General features: G+C 44.6%; 1 protein-coding gene across 1 annotated transcript in view; it reads right to left on the reverse strand.

Moving 5' to 3' along the window:
• eif5b (eukaryotic translation initiation factor 5B) overlaps nt 1-23,002 on the reverse strand; it is a 38,677-nt gene extending 15,675 nt beyond the window's left edge. Inside the window, exons 1-8 of the mRNA XM_069178879.1 lie at nt 22,862-23,002; nt 15,237-15,362; nt 14,679-14,745; nt 13,468-14,152; nt 11,870-12,087; nt 4,904-5,054; nt 3,673-3,765; nt 565-666 (exon numbers count right to left, since the gene is read on the reverse strand). Coding sequence (XP_069034980.1) covers nt 565-666; nt 3,673-3,765; nt 4,904-5,054; nt 11,870-12,087; nt 13,468-14,152; nt 14,679-14,745; nt 15,237-15,362; nt 22,862-22,896 — 1,477 coding nt within the window. The 5' untranslated portion in view covers nt 22,897-23,002. The remainder of the gene's footprint in view (nt 1-564; nt 667-3,672; nt 3,766-4,903; nt 5,055-11,869; nt 12,088-13,467; nt 14,153-14,678; nt 14,746-15,236; nt 15,363-22,861) is intronic.
• Nucleotides 23,003-23,049: the final 47 nt, after the last annotated feature.

The following is a 23,049-nucleotide window of genomic DNA, read 5'->3' on the forward strand; positions in this document are numbered from 1 at the left end:
GGGAATATCTGGGGTTTAGCTAATTACCTGGGAAGGAGATGCTATTTCCAGGTCAAACTGCAGATCAAACTACAATCAAAAACCCAGGAAGTGCCTGGAGGACATTTCTGGGGCATTCAGATAAAGCCTGAGGTTAGATAAAGTACCCCACTCTCAAGCTGTACATCTCTGTTATAACAAACAGGACATGGCAGGGACTTATCAGAGGCAGCAGCTCATGAAACAAAACAAAACCTTTTGCTAGCACCTTCTGTTCTAGCAAGTCTTTTAGGGCTTTGAGGCTGCTCCCTGCAGGATGTGGCTGGGTCCAGTAAGGGACCAGCAGCCAGGCGCGAGTGTGTGCCGAATGGAGTCCTCACGCGCGCACCACTGACCTCACGCACAAGCAGATTTGGTCACTTTTCAAAAGTTTTCGACTTTGCATTTGAAAACCCCCCAAAAATGTAATTCATTTTAAGTGTTGGTTTCAGATTATGTGTGGCATATAGCTACAGAGATACAGAACAGTGGGGAGCAACTCCTGAGATTTCAGAGTTTTCCGGCCGGAGAGCTGTTGTCGCCTACCTTGCGCCTTTCCATCTCGAGGGAGAGGCTCCGTATCCATCTCGAGGGGGGCCTGCTCTGCTGTCTCTACCTCTAGGGTCGGAGAGGTCGCTTCTGCTGGTTCTAGGAGAAGAAAATACAGAACCACTGGTCGGCCAAAAATATCCAGATAGTATCAGTACCGCCAATGCTAGCACATGAAGAGCACGGCTCAGTGAGATGCAAGCCCAGAAACGGACGAGGACTGAAACAGAAATGTTTCAGCCCATCTCGCCAGTTTGGCTGGCAGGACAGCTCCCCCTTCCAGGAATCTCACCCAACTGCGTCTTGGAAGGACCCTCCAGGAAATGTTGGGCAATTTATTCCCCTCATCTACAACACTACACAAAAAATACAAAACTGCCTGTTGTATTCAGTCACAGTTTCATTCCAGTTTGTTATTCGGTACAGCACCCATCACGATGGATGGCCACAGAGTGCAAGTCTCGAGATTTGTCTAACTTTCATGTGGTCATCTGCCCATCTAGCTCTTTGTGTAGCTAGCAGCTATTTGATCTCGGGATCTCAGGACGCCCCCTAGATGTTTCTTAAAAGACGCCATATCATCTCCTCACAGTTCCTTCGTTCAAGACCAGAGTAAGTGTAGTTAACCTACGACTCAAACGAAGGTCCTTGGGACCCCACCCCTGCTGGGGTTCATTCTGAGACTATGGCCTAAAGGGATCCCTTCCATGAACTAATAAGATGGATGGAAACTGTATAAAGTTTCTTCCCCCCCAACTCAAAGGTCTTAGGTTAATCATGAAATGCAATAGCTAAAAAACAGCTTCCAGTCTTCATGCATTAATAAGTTCAGATTGAGCCTATTAGAAGGTCAATTAAGGGTTCATTAGACAAGATGAGCATGTGGTACAATCCCAACACACATTTGTAGGATGAGACTGATTGATACTGTCATCATTGTCATTGTATTCACACGTCATCACGTGCTGGTAAATTTAGCAAAAAAGTTCAACAGCGAGACATAACTGCAGGAACCAACACATGAGGTCAAACTGTTGAGAAGAGCTGAGCCTGGCTAAATCTGACACAGTAATCAACATGTAGTAAATTGTTAGAGCTAACTCTATTTCTTTAGCTGCAATCACAGTCAGAACGTCACATTAGATGGGCTTAGCCATCATTAAATGTTAACCCATCACCTCAGATTTAAATGAAATTGTTAAACAAAATGACACTACTTTCATTTCTGACCCAAATAGGCCTTTCCACTCTTACAAAAAAAAAGCCGAAATCTTCACAAGGGGATTTACTCTTGTAATGTGACAACTTCATAAGGAATTAATTTTCCCTTCAGTTGAGCTCTTGTGTGCTGATGCATGACTTACAGCTCTTTGCTGCAGTACATGGCCTTGGCACACAAAGTTAATGCTGAAAATAAGGCATGCAGGTGAGTGCCAGCGATCTAAATAAAGTGGATTATCTTCCTTTATAACAAAGGATTTGAATTCTCTCCATATCAGAGAAACCACTTGTTTTCCTAATGAATGAAGCTACACATTGCTGGTGGTGGAGGGGAGTCCCCATTACCCATTAAAGTGCTTTGAGTGGAGTGTCCAGAAAAGCTCAATGTAAGCGTGAGGATTATTTTTATAAATTGGACAAGGAAAAAGCTTAAATCACGGCAGCCACCTTTCGGGTCCCATTACACCTGAAAAACCCATAATCTCTTAATATTATAATAACTGGCTTGTTTGGAGCGGTTCATGTACTAAGGAGAGGCCAGCTCAGTCACACCTCTGGCAGTAGCGTAAAGCGATTTGGCCCAAACCAGGAAGATTGAAATTCTGCTGTTCTTGAGTTTCCTTCAAACTACAAGCACCCTCCTTATTAAACTGTTCAATAGCTTCTGCAGTCATTTACAGACAATTTTGTCCCTTGCTCCTCCGAATGACATTCCAAAGAGGACATCCTCGATCTCGGCTAGCAGAGCGCTCTGCCATGCCACACTGCCCACGTTGTGACCCTGGGCAGCGACAGCATGCGGCCAGTCCTGCCCACCCATTCAATCAGCATGCAGTTTAATTCCCCGATTCACACCTCTCAATTCATTCACTACACTGCGGCAGATGAGCAACTGTAGACTAAAATTCCAGATAACCAAAAGATATCTATTCCATGCAGATGAGAAACACAATCATTAGGTTTTATCGGTTAATGACTGAAGAAGTACCTGCAGCAATCAGAACTAGGTGATCCCTTCTCTGGTGCACACCACATTAAGCACACACAGGACAAGCCTCACAAGGAGACAGTAATATCACTATATTTTCATCCTTCCATTGTTTTACCTTAGAAAAAAAAAGTTCAATGGTGTCTGCATGTAATGGGTGTTTTTTTATTGGAAGGAGGTTGTAAGTAATGTTAAAATTTTTTTAGCAAGATGGTCTATGTGGTTCACTGCATTTGGAACTAAATTAATTAACTAAAAACATAATACTAAAGCTGCAGGCATGAGGACCGAAAAACTCACTGGCTAGGCTACTAGACTAGGCTACTAAATAAACAAACTTTTCTACTTATACTTTATTCTTTATGTAAAAACCTACATTTCAAAAGCACACCTAGCATGTAGATTGCCTAGGAAAGTAACTGTACCTCTTAAAATATATGTGGTAAAATAATGTAAATGATAAACAAAAGTCAAGCCACAGAAAGTCTACAACCACAGAGGAAGGCAAAATGAATCTAGGAGTCCACACTATTAAAAAAAAACACACCCTCTTATAAAACAAACTAAGGTGCTAAGGAGAAAACAGCACTTGAGCGAATGCTCTTGTTCCCAGAGATCTGCAAAAATAGGCTGGAAATAGAAATCTGTTCTTCGTGTCAAGGGACTGCCAGTATATTTGAACTCCCTCGCCACATGGTCTAGATGTTTAGCATACGTACTCCTTCCCCCCGTCAGAAGAACTACACAGTGACCCTTGCAGTAGAAGAAAAGTTTGCTCTGCAGGGAGAGTAGACAGAAGATGGCCAGGAGAAGTGTGCCCGTTTTGGAGCTGGTCACCCTCTGACAGGAAGCCAGTGTTGGGCAATGGCACAGGAGATCGAAGAGCGGGTCTTTACCATCTTGAGTCTGCGGCGATGGCTTCTTCTTCTTCTTGTCCGCGTACACAGGCTTCTTCTTTGGCACGGAGTCTTTGGATGGCACTTCAACACCTGCAACACAACAGCACAAATTCAGGCTGGGAGGCACCCCACTGCACAAGCTGTAATGTTACAGCAATGAGCAATGAGAAAGTAATGAGATTCTAAAGCTAAAAAAAAGACATTCTTATCTAATCTAACTTCTACTGAGCAGAAGAAAGAGCTGTTTTTCATTTGGCTTTCTTGTTTGAAAAACATCTACAGTACATGAGCGCAAAAGGATCAAATTTACAATATCGATAAGACCCTGTTGGGCCATGTCTGGCAAAAGATAAACTACTGTAATGTGAACTTCAGTTGTAAATTCAGTTGTTCATTTTATAATTTAAATTAAACTGAAACAAGTACTAGAAATCCACAAAGGCACTTTTCACAGAATAAACAGTGGAACACACAACTGAGGGCACACATGGAAACAATGTGAAAGTGCACATTTAAACTAAAACAAGAGACACTCTTTACATAAAGGGTGGAGGGAGTGTGGAACAAGATGCCCTGTTGAACCCAATTCTCAGATTTCATTTAACTGGATTAATTAAATCCTTGGATCAATGAAACACCAAATAAGCAACTACTGTAACTACATATCCAAGGCAGAGATTCACTGGACAGGTATTCCTTAACGGAATCAGGTATTGTTCAAGAAATATCCTTTATTCCTTGGAAAACAAGAGCTATTCATAACTAGTTTCCATCGACAGAACTTATCTTAATGCTCCTAACTACTTGCATGTACAGTAAATGAAGCTTATTAAATTGCTAAGAGAAACTAAAACTTCATCTAGCTGAAATCTGAAACTGAGCCACCAGAAGCATTTTCTGTTCTCCATCCCATCTGACTCCATGTCCTTGTCTTGCTGCTGAATGCAAAATCTCCTCTCCATCTCCCTTATTCTAGACTGAAGAGATTTAGATCTCTTAACCTGTAACTAGATGGCAAATTCACCGAGACCAGAAATCACTCCTGTGGTTCATCTTTAAACTCTTGCTGAGGCTAGCATACACTTTTCTGTGGTTTGGTGCCCAGAGCTGAACAGGGCATTCTGAGTGAAGTCTTAGGGGGCTGAGTGAAAGGCAGATCTTGAGCAGAATTTAACCTCTGCACTTCTGTCCGCTTCTTCCTTGCTTCTTCTCCCCAGTCTCTACCCACCTTGCGCCTGGAGAGCTCTCAGGGTGGCCTCTGCTCTGGCACGGGCCTCCCTCTGGGCTTTGGTCAGGAGCTTGCCCTCCTTCTTCAAGCGCTCCTTCCTCTCCTTCTCCTTCTGCTTCTTCTTCTCCTTGCGCTCCTGTTCCAGCCTCTCCTACGGGGGGCGAGAAAGGGGCGCGCTCGTTGTTAATCCGAATCCCCCGTGCACCTCCAGGACAGAGGAGAGACGGACCACAGGACCTGCTCGGGGGAATCCCATCCATTAACACCACTGCACGTTTTGCACTGAAACTCACAGCCCCCACGACAGTGTGTCTCATGGAGAGCAAGCTGGGGTATGCGAAAAGATTAATTCCTAATGCAAGAAATTGTATAGGGCTCATAAAGTGATTTTATGAGTGAGGTGACGCCATGCTACTGGACAAACACCCTAAAACAGCAGAAGAAAACCAGCCTGCAACCAGACCACACTGAGAAAAGTTCTTATGGCCACTGCAGAAACCCAACCCTTCCCAGCTCATGTGTTAAGCCTTGTTTTGTACAATTTTATAGACATGACAATGTGTTTCATGCTGTCTCTTTCCCGGGTTTACTACAGTGAATCCAAGATGCTGCAAAGCACAGAACATGCCATAACTGGTGTAAAAATCATTTCAAATATTTCTGTCCCCTCCATCCTTCTCCTGTCCGGATTTAAAAATTAGTGCAGCGCCAGTTTGTCTGGTAGATGAACCCCAACATCTCTGAACTCCACATACGAGGCTCGTTATACATGGAGCTATGCTGCAGGACAGACACTCTAAAACAAATGAAGAAAACCAGCCCACAGAACAAACTCACTGAGTGCGTTGCTATACACTATACATTAGTGACCTACATTTTGACTTATTTGAGGTTATATTTCTGGTTGAGCAACCGGACTGCACTCAAAAACGGGTCATCACGGGAAAGCCAAGCCCTGCCTCAGACAAAGCTAACCAAATGAAGAAGACGGGCTGAGTGGTCTCCTTCCATCTTCCATCTCTTCTTCTGAAGAGTTGAATCCAGAGGTGGCACTGCTTTCAGATTTTATAGCTGTGAAATCTGGCCAGCAAAGTAATACTCAGAAGATGAATGGCAGGCGGCACAAATAGAAAAGCCACCCACTGCACATGACGTGCCCATGTGAGCCCAAGAGTTGATAGCAAATAATTAAAAGGCTCAAAGAATTATTTAATAATGGACCTTTACTTCAGTAGTATGGTGGATTAAACAAAAGCCTTTTGGCCATATCTCAGTCAAGTTTGAGATGCAAAAGAGAAAACTAAAAAGCACAAAAATAATTTCAATTGCCTTTACCACCTTTACCGTTTCTCAGGGGAGAACACAGTTTAACTCGGAATCATCTTTACTTAATGAAGACCCTTTCGTGCGGGTTCAGGGTGCTTCAATTAACTGAACTGATGCAGAAAGTTCATATCAAGGTCATTTTTTTATTGTCTCTTCCTTTTTTGGGGGTTCAGTGATTATCTTCATGGACAACTGCTAAGCTCTGTTCCACAGCCTACAAAATATACTTTACTGTGCGAGTCCTAAAAGTATTGGTTTTCTGTTGCACTTGAATTTGCTGTAGCTATTAGAGATGGCCCTGAAATGAGTGCTCGGTATGGCACTATATACTAGCGAGCTACTGTCATTAACCAATTATTGACTAATGATCAGCGCCACATTCAAACGCGTCTGCGGTGACGCACAATTCAGAATGTCCACAGCGTCCGTGTTGTCAACACGCCTCATTAGCGCGGACAGCTCAGTCGACGCTGGACCAGTTGGCGATCAGACGGACAAGTCGGACGCTGCCTTAAACATTTTAAAGTCTACAAATTAGCCGTTTGGATTTTTTAAAACTGCTAGTTATTACTCTTCAGAAAAGGGTAGGTTGACGTTTTATTTTATTCGGGGCTAGTTTTGGAACACGGGAGAAAAACAGCGCAAAGTTAACCAGTTACTGAGATCCGATCGAAAGACAATGATAGCTTAACAGTCCTGTGCTTTATTGAAATATTTCGACACCTAGAGTCAAACAACGAGACGGGAAAAAGAGTTGCGGTGCTTTGCGACACGTGTGACTGAAAACAAGAGACACTGCGATCGGCGCTCAGACCCCCGCTCGCCCATTCCGGCTTCGTCTCTGCTGGATTTAGTTGTTTTTTTCCCCCCAACTTTATTTTGATCATATTAATATTAATATATAAATATAAAGATGCCTGAAACTGGTTTCATCTCCCATTTTCTTGTTGTATTCCGCTTGACCGACTCCATTTGGTTGCCATGACTACGGTTACCCTGCCGTGACGTCATAAAACAGCACGGACGTGTTTACGTTTACTTCAACATCTCCGATACACTTTCACTAATCAAATTAAGAGTTATTAGCATTTTATTACCCGGATTTTAAATTATGGTGATAAAAAAGTAAAAGAGATTAAGAGCACATTACTGTCGATTTGTGGACGTGGGGTCTTTTATCACGACGAAATACAAGAGCTACACATGTGAGCAGTGACCTGGATCAGTTAGCAGAGCTCTGACACTGGCAGGCCTGCTGTTTCCCTGTGCAGAGTAGTGTGATAATGTGACGCTCGCACACTTGCTCAATGTCATGATGGACTTGTCCCTCTTTTTAGGTACCAGGATGTTTGACACAATTGGAAGCTATGAGTCTGGTAAGTATGCAGGCGTCATGACAGTCAGTAACTACAGTATTCGGAACTGCATTCTGTTACAGCTCTGACTGGGGATACTCCTTGTCTACAGCAGCTTTTTTCTACTAACAGTTCAAGTACCAAAAGAAGGGAAATAATAACAATGAGAAGTGTCATTGAACAACCATCATTCTTCAAAGAACATTTATCTTGGACTCAGCTCCAAGGAGGATCCCAGCTGTTGGATTTACTGGCAAAGAAAAAGAGTTGAAGCTGATTAAAGCCATATTTCAGCAGTTGTAATTGCAGGAAATCTTGTGTGTCTCTCTTTGCAGTGATCTTCACTATTCATAGTGGAAGTGAAGACAGCGAGGAGGACTCCGACTGCGAGTAAGCTCCTCTCCTCTGTGTGTCAGTCTGGGCTGGCCAAAGACAGCAGCAACGATACTATACCGCTTGTTTTGTTTATCATGGAAGTTTCTCATTCTAGCATTAAGTTGTCGTGTGTTTTTACAGTCACTTAAAGTGCTGAACCAAGTACTAGAAGTGGCGGTGAAGGTGGATTTAGAATGTGCTGAAACCTAAAACAATGATTTCTACATGATCAGGTTCCAGATGACCAGGGAACTCTCTTTTGAAGAGTTCTGCACCACTGTGGAGAGATCAGGAAGAAGCTGGGAAGAAACCCATGCGTATATGTGTGACTACTATAAGAAACTGGTGAGTACACCATACAGGACACTTCATACATAAACTACAGGATTTACAGTGGTGTGAAAAAGTATGTACACCCAATGAAAAGGCTTGTCTTTTTTTACATTTTTGGACAAAAGGATATTTGATCATCATTTCAACAATACTTATAAAAGTGATCTTATTTTTTTAAAATAACATTGAGAAATCCCATTCTGCACTCATTTGTACTATTTAAATAAACAGAAATGCAATTTCCTTGTGTGGATAAAGTCAGTACACCCCTACCTTTACCATTGCATCAAATGCCTCAAATTAGAATCAGGTGCACCAAAACAGGTGCAAATGATTAGAACATCAATAGAGAGTAGCGTGGAGCGCACTGCCTTCTATAAACATCAGAAAGCTGTGGTCTGGTTGGGTCTCAGCAATTTAGGTGTGTGGCTACGTCATGCCAAGATCAAAAGAGCCGTCTGAGGCCCTCAGAAGAAAGACTGTTGATGACTATGATGAGTCTGGGAAGGGTTTTAAAGCCATTTCCAGCAATTTGTAGTCAATCACTCCCGCTGTCAGAAAGATCATCTACAAATGGAGAAAATTTCAAACCACTGGCAATCTATCCAGGCCAGGTTGTCTCACCAAATTCAGTCCAAGAGCTGACCGAAAGACGCTGCAAGACGTCTCCAAGAACACCAGGATAACATCAAGGGATTTGCAGGCTTGCCTCAGTCAATGTCAAAGAGATTGAGTCAACCATCCGGAAGAGACTGCACAACTTTGCCCTACATGCGAGGTCAGGAAGGAAGAAGTCTCTGCTCTCAAAAAAGAATATAGATGCATAACTGATGTCTGCCAGACAACACCTAGGTGAAGATCAGGACGATTGGAACAATGTGCTCTGGACCGATGAGACGAAGGTAGAGCTGTTTGGCCACAATGCCAGACGTCATGTTTGGTGAAAACCAAAAATTGCCTTTGACCAAACGAACCTCAAACCAGCTGTAAAGCATGGTGGTGGAAGCATTATGGTTTGGGGCTGCTTTTCTGCCTCAGGGTCTGGCCAGCTTTTCATCATAGTCAACAAGGAATTCCACACTGTACCAGAGAGTACTTGAGGAGAATGTGAGGCCATCTATCAAAAACTGAAACGGAACCGTAAGTGGACCTTGCAACAAGACAATTACCCAAAACACTCAAGCAAATCCAAAAAAGAATGGAGGAAAGAAGAATTAAAAATGGAATTACAGACACAGCTGTTTGATCATAAATGAAAAATGAGGTAATCTATTCACAGTTCTAACTTGTTTTTTTTTCCCCCAAACAGAGCAACAGGAGAGACAGCTTGACTGCAGACATTCTGGACACCGAACGAAAGGTATGACCTGCACCTGTGGTAACTTGTAATATAGAACATCTTGACATTTTAAAAAATAAACAATGTTTTGCTTCTTTCCACCACCTATTCTGGTCCTACCTTTCACAGCGAGGACACCTGTGAAGCCAAGCTGATTAATGACTGCAAACTCCAAATATGGGAGATTCTTTTTCCTTTGTCCACTCTCTCTTCCAGTTTTATGCCATCCAGATCTCGTGGTATCGCAAATAAATTGAAATGGCAGATTTTAACACATCGCTTGGTGTTCCTTTTATAGATAAGAAAGAGAACTGAAGAAAGAAAGCACCTGGACACAATCAGAGACCAAATTTTGGCCACAGTGAGGTACATAGAGGTGAGTGTTTTCACCTTTGTTGATTTAATGGGAGAGAGTAAATTCCATCTTCTTACTGGCTGGAAAGGCTGCACAACTTCTATATGTTAGTTTATGTTCCCTCACAATGAAAAATATTTTTTTCTTCTACCATGCTACTGTCTGTAGCTGTTAGTCACATCAGATGAACCACATCTTATGATGCATCATGCCTCATAAAAATGTTATTCTACAAGTATCTGCAATACGTAAATTGAGATAAACAGTTTGTAGATTTAAATTTAAGAATAGCTTGGGTAGTATTGTAAATAATTACTGCCTTTATCCCTCAGCGGAAAGCTTTCCTCACATGGAAAGCAACAGAGGACAGGCTGAAGGCCTTCAAACAGGTATGTGTTCTCTTCTGCTCGCTCTCCTCCGAGAAACTGGGATTGTGCACAAACCTCTTGTTCAGAAGCCTCACGCAGACCAGACACAGATATTCAGAATCGGGATTGTGGGCAAGTTTTCGAGTTTGTATAATACATGTTTTGCTAAAAAGCAGCTCTAGAAGAGCAGTAACATGAGAAGGGACAATTTGACCTTTATTGCCATCATCCGGTTCCGGTTCTGGTCCAGTAGCCAGTACTGGTAAGACCTCCCCTTCTCGATATTTCAGGTGACATTTGAATTCACATCCTGAAGAATTTTCACATGAAAATTATGAAAAGCATTTTAACTAAGAAAATACAACAAAGCTTAATCATTTTGCTCCCTGGCTGAGGGCAACATCCTCTGAAAATTACGAATATGCACATCCAGTCACTCCAGTAATTTCAATCAGCACCTTTTTGGGGACCCACTGACCAAACAAAAACTTTCCAAGAAGGTTGAACATCCAGATTTCAAGCTCTTCTTCCAGTACAGAAGACCAACTACCTTAGAGATGTGTTAGAGCTCTTGAGTGGCTCCTTTTTTCCACTCTTAGTTTAAAACATATCACCAATTATCCATGAATGGTAGTACTTAAGGGAAGGAGAGTATTGGCAGGTTTGCACTGGATCTGATGGGATCATTTTTCTTGAAACAGAAACTACAGTATAAACAGCTGCTGTTGACCAACCTGAATGAGGCAGTGGAGAGAAACAAGGTAAGTAAAATTCAAAACCCCTTTTGAAAAGTCAACGATTGTCTTTCATCCCCAGATGTAACGAGTGTCAAGTTTAAGCTCGTTTGAAGACTAGGGTAACAGCAATGAAAACCTAAAGACAGAGCGCAGCTGACTTCAACAGCTTGTCAGTCTCTTTGTCAGCAGCAAAGGATTTCTCACTTTTTCCCTCTTTTTCCTTCACAGGAGCTCCAGGCCCAAGTAGAAGCTCTGCACAAAAAAATCTATTTGAAACTGAAGAGGATCTACTGTGGCCACCGCACAAACCAAACCCTTCCTAGCTAATGTGTGGAGCCTTGTTTTATACATGTGTAAATACATTTTATAGACATTATCATGTCTCATGCCATCTCTACCCCAGGCTTGCTACAGTGTATCCAAACTACAGCACAGCACACAACATGCCATCACTGGTGTAAAAATCATTTCAAATATTTCTGCCCCCTCCTTTCTTGTCTTTGCCTTTTTATAACAAGAATACCCTGTAAAAACAATTTTATAGAAAGCTTAGACTTTTTATCGCTCTATGCCACCAATATGGAATCCCCAATTACGGTTTTTGCTCTGCCTGTCCGAATTGGGGGGTGTCATTGCGATTGTGTGACTAGCTATCCAAGCGTTCCTTCCAGCAACGGGTTTTGAGACGCCTTCAATCAGAAGGCTGCTGGTCCTGCTAACCGGCCATGAAGCACACAGCCCCACACGCCGCGGTGTTCAGAAAAGCCGGCCCACCCACCTGCTCCAGCCTCTGCGCCTCCATCTCCTCCAGGCGTCGGAGGCGCTCCTCTTCCTCCTGCCTGGCGCGCTCCTCCTCCTCCTTCATCCGGGCCAGTGCCTCCTGCATGGCCCTGACCGTGGCCTTGCTGGGACCCTTCTTCTTCTCCTTTTCCTTCTCCTCCTTCTCGCCCTTCTTCTTCTTGTCCTTCTTCTTCTTCTTGTCGCCCTCGCCCTCCTCTGCAACAGCACAGCAAGCAGAGGGGCGTTAACGAGCAGCTGTGCCCAGCGGCCCAGCCCTGGTAACCCCGGTGCGCACATTCTGAACCCCCTTCTGCCAGATATCTAAGCAGGACTGTGCCCAGTACCGTGAAATTAGCACTGAGCTTTCTTGCTTGTGAGGTTATCCATTTCTTTTTTTTTTTTAACTTTTACGAAACAGAACCAAAACAGCAGAATAAACATTTGCCTTCATCTTTTTTCATTTTTGTTACATTGTATAAATAAAATGAACTATTTACATTATGCCAGCAGGTATGGAGGGCCATACACCAAAAAAAATACAATTGTTTGATAAGAAACACAACACACAAAAAAGTCCACACATAGATATCACTGCATATTTTCTCGTAATCTAAAATCAGGTCCCTGTAGGGAGATACATTTAATCCATGTTTCCCAGTATTTGTTAAACCGCTCTGCCGGCAATCTGAGAGAAAGTTATTTTTTCCATTATATAGATCTCATTCACAACATTAACCCATTGTTCACGTGTTGGAGGTTCTTTTATAAGCCGAGGTTATCCATTTCATTTCTGATTTCACATCTTCAATGAACAACGCGTGGAGACAAATATGATGAACGCTTCGATCCCTGTTATTCGTCCTACAATGTTTCGCACATCTGTGAATTGCTTTTTAGAATAGAAAGCATCAGGGAAAGTACAGCAGGCAACACAAGCTGAGAAGTGAAAAAAAAAACACGGCACCAAGGGCTGAATTCAGGTCAGGAGTACACAAGTCAAAACTGGGCATCGGCAAGAGCCCGAGGATATATCAGGAGCAGAGAATCCCCAATTCTGGTTTCTGAGAGTCAAACATTCTTTAGGGAGTCAAACACAACATATTTTACTTTTGTAATTACTTGAATTTCCCATATGGGATTCATAAATTATCTACCTACTTTTTGTAACCATTTTAAAGTGTTTCACCTTAGTTACACACTGGAAAATACATTGCTATCTTTTGTTTTTATAATGGCTTAATCCGTGATTAAATGGATAATTTTGCCCTTCTTCCTGTGCCAAAGAGCCGAGTTATGACTATAACTGGTGATTATTCCTGGTGAAGTGATCGATGTGTCACGCCTCTCCCTGACGGAAACACATCACAACTCCCTCTCCCGCACTGCAACTCCGGACCTCCAGGGCCTGAATGCAGAAGGCTTACAGAGTCTCTGACAAGTGTCAAACTGGTCCAGTTAAGCGAACAATCCGATCAACTGGGCCATGTAGAACAGAGGCGGAATGAAAGCCTGAAACCGGGAGACTACAGCCCCTTCAGAAGGGAAGACGCACACTACTGTCCAAGAGGACAAGAATAGAGACGAAGGGAGACTCACCCTCTTTAGCATCGCCGCCCTCCTTCTCCTCAGACACGGCGCTCTCCAGCTTTTTGGGCTCTGAGCTGGGAGCCGGCGCCGCCGGGACGGGAGCCTTCTTGGCCCCCTCTGTGCTCTTCTCCTTGTCCTCATCCTTCTCCTTCAGCTTCCTCAGCCGGGCCTTCTCCTCCTCCTTCTTCTTGCGCTCTCGCTCCTTCTTCTCCGCCTTCTTCTGCGCCGCCGTCTTCAGCTTGAAGGAGCCGTCCTCCTCTTCCTCGTCCTCCTCCTCCCCGCCGCTGTCGGCCCTGCCCGCTTTAGCCCTCTGGCTTTTCTGCTGGGCCTTCCTGCTGCCCCGGGAACGCTCTTCCGAATCCTCGTCGCTGTCGCCCGCAGGATCAGCTGCCCGGCTCTTCGCACCTCCATCCTCATCGTCCGACTCCGAGGGGGGAGCCTTCCTGGCCCCCTTTTTTGCCCCTCGGCCTTTCTTGCCCGGCCTGAGGTCATCACCTTCAGAGTCAGAAGCAGCAGGCGGAGCAGCCGGCTCCGATGTCTTCTGGGGTTTCTGGACGCCGTTCTCCACGTCATCTTCAACCTGCCCCTCGTCCTCATCCTCATCCAAGCTGGCCTTCTTGTTCCCCTTGCGGGTTTTCTTCTTTTCGGCCTTGGTGGGGCCAGGCTCGGCTGCCTCCTCAGCGCCTTCGGCTTTCTGAATCAACATCGGGGCAGAGAGGCGAGAGAAGGCAAGGGTTACCGACTCGTGCATTTCTACGTGCAGAGGAAACGCCGCCAGATGCCGAAGGATATGGTACAGTACCTCAAAAGGCAACAGTCCTTTACAATCGCTAGAAACCCCAGAATAAGCTAACCACAGATAGCTCTAGTCAGAATCATGCCTTGGAAGGCTGCCCTACAGTTCATCCATGAAAGCAGATGCCCTTTATGGGCATGTTTACTAAAACATGCTTCCAGAAGCCACATTAACTACTCCCTAAAAGACTAGAATATTTGGGCTATGTTTATTTTCAGTGGTTTAACCAATATAACAGCAATATACTAATCTCTTTAAATTATTTGAATGCTGTTCTATTCTAACTATTGGAAATCTGTTGCTTTACGTGCACGCGCAATCAAATCTGTTAACATCATTGTCACCAGGACCAATGGAGACATTTGCAGGACAAATGTGGTTCTTTTCAATTTGTCCACACCACACAAAATACTAAAGAGAGTACCTTGTTAGATTTTGCTCCTTGGTTTTCTAGGCTGAGCTCCTCTAGTTCCTTAAGGATATCATCCTCACTGAAAGGCAAGCAAAGAAGAAAAAAATATCAGCAAGTAGACATATTACAAAAAAATTAATAGGTCATGAGTTTCCAAAATAACGAAGCAGAGACCATCCTTGTCTGCATTTTCTTAATCAGATGCTAAATGCGAATGTGCCACAGTCTAGATTGCAATAACAATAATCCCTCAGATGGTAGCAAACAAATGTTTCACAACAGGATGAGCTACAGGTAAGAAGGGCAGGTTGTTTGTAATACAATGCTGCCGGTGAGCCTGGATATTGTGTAACTGGAACTGTGCTTATTTTCTAAAACCTCTTTATGTTCTCTCTTGTTCTTCACAACATTAGGAACCACTTCCTCTCTTCAAATTGAGCCAGTCTATACAGATACAATGCCAGTGTCCCAGAACTGATCCCTGATTTTGCCTGATATTTCTGGCTAAGGCTAATATTCAAAGCCCCTGCCCTCAATGTGGGGAGTGGGGGTCCCCTCAGGGAGACCTACTCGAAATCCTGAGTCTTCTTGTTCTTCTTCTTTTTGCCCTTGCCCTTGGCGGCGTCCTGCTCCTTGGCGGCTCCCGCGCCCTCTATCTCAGCAGCCAGGGCATCGATGTCGACGTCGTCTTTGGCGCTAGGACGGAAGAGCAGAGTGGGGGAATTCAACACAGATTCCGGCCGCCCTCCGCAGAGGTCAGAGTGCTGCTGGAACTGGGAAACCAAAACACACCCATGGGGGCGTCGATTATTCGATAACGATAATTATCGCTATATAATTTTAACAAAAGTTCGATAAATGTTCGATATATATGTTTATGCTTTGCGCGAGCACGCGTGAGTGTTGCAGACCGGGCAGCTAACAGATTTGTTTAAAGTTTCTGCCGTTTGGCAAGTGATTGTTGTGTTCTTAAAATAAAAAGTTGTTTAATTTACGAATTAACTGTCTGGTTTCTTCAACTTTCAAAATCTGCCAACAAAAAAAATCTGCCTTTAAATTTGAAAGAAATAATGATTTGACATCTATCGTGATAATTCTCGATATCGACTGATATGAAATTTTTTATCGGGATAATGTTTTTGGCCATATCGCCCAGCCCTACACAGAAGATACCTGTAAGCGTCAAGCATTTGAAAAAAAAAACAGGCTTCAAATATTTTCTCAACTGGAAATTGACCTCCGTTACTTAGCCCTGTGAAACTCAAAAGCCAGTAATCATATAAAAATAAATTTAGCACACTTAAGTGCTTTCAGATGTACTGCCAATTTCTTTCAGATGCCACACGTACAGACTTAAAACTTATTGGAAGTTACCCAATACTGTAGCGGCTAAGACTCAGTTACATAACATAACAGATGCTCACCTTGAACAATTGTTCATTAGTGAAAGAGATTTTTCCAGTTCCTGCTTCTACTAAGAATGACACCCAGGGGACGAGCCCACTGCTGTACTACACCCTCTCAGCAGACCTCACTCCTTCAGTCGCCTCTTACAAAGTGCTTAGATTTGCTCCTCTGCTTCATCCGGAGTCCTTCATCTCTGATCATTATGCACGCCTCCCTTGAAATCTCACCAAAAAAAACACTGAGGAAAAAGAGTTAGATCTCTATAAACAGGCAGCCAGATCTTTACTCAAGTAACACATTAGTTAAGGCACAGTAGGCCTCAGGGCAAATGATGGGGCATTCTTGAAAGGGACATTTGCCAGGGACCCCGGTTTCTTCCAATTGCCACCCCACTTGAGAACAAAGACTCAACACTGAGCAGTAACAGCTTCAGAATCCATTTAGTGTAAATTATTATCGAGACACAAGCCTGAAACACTGATGGTTGTGAAAGAGGCTCAGAGGCTGCACAGGGAAGTCAATGCCAGAGTGTGACTTAGCCAGCAGCTCTGCAATTCCAGAGCTTTAGGAAACATGCAAGTATACATCATGAATCTGAGAGAAGCAAGACCTTTTAACAATAAGCACTTTAGGTTCTCCCACAGCAAGATTATTTCTGAAATGTAATGCCATCTTCCTTGCTATAAAAGAACAAAACAAGTCGACATTCCGTCGTTAAACTACTAGCAAGACTAAAATATGTTGAACACAGTATAAAATCAGATAAGCATGCCAGGCAATTAGAGACTGTGTGAGACTTAATAAGTGTATCCTGATGGTATTTGGAGATGGAACTACAAAACACAAACTAAAGGGAAGTGAAATTAAAACCGAGAACAACCCAATAAGACGACCCTTCACCACACCGCCAAATTCAGAAGCAGCAACTTCCAAATCTAGACACATGAACTCAACAATGTAATAGGGTAGCTAACTCAATCGTGCAGTTTTTATAGACTATTCAACATAAAAAATAAAAAATAACTTTAACTCAGCCAGTTTTAACGTATTAATGCATGGGACCTACAGATGGGAAAACCCACAGTTAAGATGCCAACCACTCTGATGGTGCACTCATAAATTAAACCTCTAAACTCCTGCCTGTTGTCCAGCTTTCTGCTGCCCAATATGAATGCAGTAAAATGCAGCTTTACACTTTTCCCAGTAATAAAAGCTCTGCCAAAATGCCACCATTAACTTACATTAGAACAGGGCTGTCCAGTCCTGGTCCTGGAGGGCCAGTGCGCCTGCAGGTTTGAAAGGTCTCTTTAATGCAGCAGCTCACACAGAACTGTTTGAAGCGGTCAAATTATTCCAGGTAAATCAGCAACCAACCGTTTTAGTGCCTTAAGAGCTGAGTTTGAACACAAATCTGCAGACACACCTGAATTAGGGTATGGCTCACTCAAAAACAAAATGCAAGTGCAGTTTAGAGAGGAAGCTGACAAAAAATGTTCCACTTATTTTCAGCTCTGAAGCATTCAGGAAAAGCAGATTGTGGAAAGCTCTTTTTAAATGGGGTCTTACTGTGTTATTGCGTACTGTTGCATCAGAAGTGGAAAAAACCGAAAGCTCAGGGGCAGGGCTGGTACACATTCCAGCACGGAAAGAAACTGCTGACCAAGCACAAATCCTGAGTGATGAAACAGACATCTTCAGAACGTAAAGATGGTTACAAATCAGAGGAGACCACTTGGACCAACTAGTCCATCTGGTAGTTAGTGATCATCTGATCCAAGAATCTCATCCATCCGTTTCTTAAAAGATTCCGGGTCATTGGCTTCAACAACATGACTGCGTAGCTTATTCCAACTCCCACAACTCTTTGTGTATCGGAGTGCCCTGTTCTTAGGTTTCAAAGCCCTTCTGCACAGGTTTCACTCAGGCCCTCTGGTTCGTGTTTCACCGCTGAAGTAGAACATAGAACACTTATATATATCATTGATGGAAAATATATGTATAATTGATCTGTATTCAACACTACAGTATTAATTCAAGCACATTGTGTAATGTGTCGGCTGTCTTAACATATCAAAAGACAGCTTCACATCAAAGGACAGGACCAACCGGTCAACTCATGCTACATATCAAAAGGGCAAGACAAATACCCATGAACCGGTGAAACAAAACTTCTTCCTGAGATCATACTGTATGTAAGAGCTGGGAAGAGCTTGCAGTCTGTTCTGTGAGGCAGACCCAACGTGCGTCGATGTCATTATTGAGCTCAATAAAACAACTGAATCCACGCAAGACTGTGTCCTGATCCTTTGATGAAGGATTTCCCACAACACCGCTCGCTCTAAAAAAAACTACCGGGTCGATTTGAATCAATCATTTTGAGGATGATACCGAGACGACGTCTTTTCCACAGTGTGGTGACCACGACTGTATGCAGGACTGTAAACGACGGCCAATTACATTTAAGCCTTTGAAAGCGGGACAAAAGACGACAGCACACTCTGTGGCACAAAGGATTTATTGGTGCTACAGTTTCAGGCAGGGAATTTATTGGCAAGAAAATCTGCATGAACTCCAAAAAAAACTGAAGTGGATTTACACACAGTCTTCAGAAGAAAAAACATGGAATTTTAAAATGATGAAAAAAAAACAGACGACAGAACTTTGTAACTGAACAAAGGATTGAAAATCCTCAAAGGCAAGCCAACGGATTTCCCCAGAATCAGCAAGGTATGAAACACGGACCATAGGGCACAAGTGACCTTCTCTTCAGAGAGGGTGGCTGAGGTGTAGAACAAGCAAGTGAGGCAGGTGGTGTGTATTAAAGATCCAGTATTATACGCTAACATTTTCCCTCTGATATGTACAATAGGTGGCGTAATGTACTGGCTATTTAAAGATGATGGCAGATGATGATGACTATAGCGAGAAAGCAGTCATGAAATGGCTTGACTTGTGAACACCTGCTACATTGTGCCATAGCAGTCTTACAGAACCTATTTAGTAGAAAACTGCGAGGAAGTGATCTGGTCAAAAGTACTCACTGAAGATAAGGTTTTCAAAAACTCGGACCAGTCTAACGAGACTGGGCTAAAAAAAGCATCTCCGACTTCGGGTTAGGAGCAGGAGGTACGCGAAACAGCAACACCGGGATCAGTTTTATTGCTGGTAAAGGTAGAGTTTGTTAGCCAAGAGAGAAACCAAAAGCATTCATAGAAACAATGGGCTTGGGGTCTTTAAAGAGAAGAGCGTGTCTTGTTCCAATTCAGTTCCAGCCCTGGCAGCCAAGACTCCCCATCAGCCAGGCCCTGAGCAGAGCTCCTCCCAGGAGGACAGGAATGCTGGCCGGCAGCTCGAGGGCAGCAGCTGGGAACGGGCCAGCTGGCCGGAGTCACACAGGAACGGCTGGGCACCGCAGCAAAGGCGCAGACTTCCGTCAACATACACCTCAGTCTCCGCGAGGCCCGGCGCTAACCTGGGGTGGCACGCCGGACCCAGTGCCCACGTTATCATACCTACGATTCAGGATGGCAATAAGCCTGAATGCAACTGTTGCATCTGTGAGATTTGTAATAACAGATGCCTCCGACCGACCTGAAAAGGAAACTCCCTCAATTTGAGAACTGTAACCAGGATTGGGCGGAGTCGGGTCATTTTTTTCCCAGCAAATAATTAACGGGCACTTCCTAAACATTGATATCATTATGATGCAGCCCTGTCATGTCCATCTTAGAAACCACTTTCCAGCAAACAAAGCTTTCCCCCCCCCCTCGCAAAGCAAAGAAGTTAAAGGGTGAGGGTTTAACTCCAGCTCCTCTGGGGCCTGCAGGGTCTCCTGTTTTCTGCAGTGTAAAGGCAACATGGGCATCTGCCTGGGCTGGGAGCTGTCAATGAGCCCATTCACACAGCTGGGCCGACCAGAACAACAGGGACAGATCCCCTTCAGCGAGGACTCACCTGCAGTGTTAGCCTTGTAGACATGGATACCAGATACCATGCTCATGTGTCCCAAGGTGCATCTACTACTCCTGGCTGGCTGCTATATCATCTAATACCAGGTAATACCAAGCATACCCCCACTACATGTCTTCTTGAATGCAAAACAACCTTCACTCCAGACCCTAAAGAGACAACCCCCCCCCCCCAGTCTTACAAATTATTCTTATACAGTTTAGGACTGATGAGGATTTCACCCCAGGGAACTTCCTCTAGTCCTGCCTGAAGAATCTGGAGATTTGCTCACCAACACAAAAGCTCAGAGTTCGAGAAATGCCCTAATGCCACCCCTCTCCAATGTGCACAGCAGAATGAAGCACACTTCAGAGAAAACACACAAAGTAAAACTTTCATACAGTCCAATAATCTGAGTTACGCCATAACTTTGCATGGAGTGCCAGGCTTTACAAAAGCAGGTCAGTCTATTCCACATCCCTACATTTACCTATGAAAGTTTTAGAATTACACCCCACTTCCCTGGTTTGCATGCATGTTGCATTTCTTGCACAGTAAGTACAAGAAATAGCTTTTCAAGATTGCTTCCAGACCATCATCGACCGAGGGCTTGTGATTGAGGTCAGTGATTTCACTGAAATTTACGTGTTTTTTGCACAAGACAAAAAAATAAGAAGTGAGTGTTATGGTGGTATTGTGGCGCAGAGGTTGGCATCGCTATCTAGCAGCACCAAGGCCTTGAGCTCAATTCTGAACCTGGGGTGCTGTCTGTGTGGAGTCTGAATGTTCTCCTCACGTTCACGTGGGTTCCCTCTGAGTGCTCCGATTTTCCTTCCACAATTCACAGACATGCTGGTGGGTTTACTGGCTTCTGGGAAAACTGGCCCTGGTGTGAGTGTGTGCTTGTTTGTGTCGGCGTTTGCCCTGCAAAGGACTGGCATCCCCTCCAGGCTGAACCCGGCCTTGGCCCACTGAATGCAAGAAAGTTCCCCTGTGACCCTGGGCTGGATAAAGCCGTAAAAAAAAGACTGGCTCATAAACTGCTTCTTTTGTATGTCACAGCTATGTGTGCCCCTCACGGCGGAGAGGCCGGCGACGACACACAAGCAGGGTAAGCTGGCCCTCCAGCCCGAGACAGAACAGCAGAGCTGCCGACGCACCTCTCCGCCAGCGAGGGCAGGTGACGCGTTCACACAGCCGTCAACCAGACAATTCTAAACTTAGACTTCTCGCCTCTGGAATTGAGGACCTGGAAAAAAAACAAATCTCCACACTGTTTGCGGCAGTCAATTGCCTTACGTCACCTGTAACAGTGCTCACTAAGAGAAACGATGCCAACCTTTATGTAGCACCTCTGTGGCACTGCATAATAAAACCAAGCACATACATTCACAATAATGCAGTAAAGTCAACGACATTAAAGCCCAGGAGCTGAACTAAGGCCAGACTTAAAAAGGTTTGGGAAAGTTTTGAAGGCTCTCGGCTCTAGACATAAGGAGGATCGCTCCTGGACATGGTACACATTCGTACACTTTCCATGTAGGTGTCCAAAACAATTCCTCTATAGGATAAAAATCACTGCTGACGTGCTGTATGTTTGCAAAGGTTTGTGGGAAAGTTCTTGGCCTTTATCCATTCTCCCAGAGAGGGCGGGTGTGGCTGCCAGTCTTATCAGCGGCTGTGAGGGTTAAGATGCACAAGGGCTGTCACAGTGGAGGACATCTGTCCCCAGACAGCTCTCCAGCGTAGCCTACAGACCGTGCCCTGAGGCTGCCACATCCTTCATGTACCAACGCCCACAGTGTTGTACCCATTTACAATCATAATGCACACGCTCCTATCAAGTCCTTAGCTATACCCTCTGAAAGTATTTCCTTAACTGGTGCAGTTTCCCCTAAACTGGGTGCCGTTACACACCTCAGCATGAGTGACTTATTGATTACAGTAATTATTATAACTACAATAATAATTCCTTGCACTTGTATAGCACTCTTCTTGGCACTCTCCTCAAAGCGCTTTACAGGTAATGGGGACTCCCCTCCACCTATATGATGTGACAGCAGCCACAGTGCGCCAGTACACTCACTACACACCAGCTATCAGTGGGGAGGAGAGCAGAGTGATCAAGCCAGTTCAGAGATGGGGATTATTAGGAGGCCACGATTGGTAAAGCCCAGGGGGAAATAATCTGAAAGGTGCTGGACCGTATCATTTTGTTCTTTAATCCCAGTCCACTAAATACTTTTCCTAAAACAACCGGTCGACAACAGGCAGGGAACAATGACTTTCCGAAGGCATGCATGCTCAGCCACTGTGCAGCGGATCCCTCGCTGAATTCCACACCGACTGGCGCTTCATTCGGGCACAATGGACGGTGCCGCCACACAATGGACGCGCTCAGGCGGCCACGCCGGGTGGCTTTGCACCAGAAAGCACAACAACGCACGTGGGCAAGCCACCGAGCCCACGGACGCGCCACCGCCGCTTCACGTATGCCCGCAGATCACATGTTGTAAAGACCGTGACAACAGCATCTGCTATGCGTGGCCGACAGCACTGCTCCGAAACCGCGTCGCTGCCTTCTCATCGCGCTGTTAATTAAAGCCCCGCGTATCCGACAAGACGTATGAGGGCTCAAAGTTAGCCTCGGTAAGCGATTCCCTGCGATGACGTGAGGTAGCGCTGCTGTGCACATCACCAGACGCACCAGGAGGTAGCTGGAACACGGGCCTAGAGAGAATGGACCCACAGACACGCGTTCCTGCGTGGAACCATAACGACCCCAGCCGCCCGCGCCGTTACCCGTGCCACACGGTATTCGGAACTACAGTGTCGTTTACCTGTCTTCGCCTTTGTTTTTCTGTTTCTTGCCCATTGTCGCTGCGTGGTAAATCTTCCGTGAAAACTGCGCCTCACCGCTGCCCTGCTCTCAGCCGCTCATATGGTCGCGAGGAACACTCGCGCAGGCGCTCCTCCGGTGCGCGCACGTCGCAGGGTGAGCCTCGCACAGAGATGACCTCACACTGAC

This window comes from Lepisosteus oculatus, chromosome 15 (assembly GCF_040954835.1).
Source record: "Lepisosteus oculatus isolate fLepOcu1 chromosome 15, fLepOcu1.hap2, whole genome shotgun sequence".
NCBI classification, from domain to species: domain Eukaryota; kingdom Metazoa; phylum Chordata; class Actinopteri; order Semionotiformes; family Lepisosteidae; genus Lepisosteus; species Lepisosteus oculatus.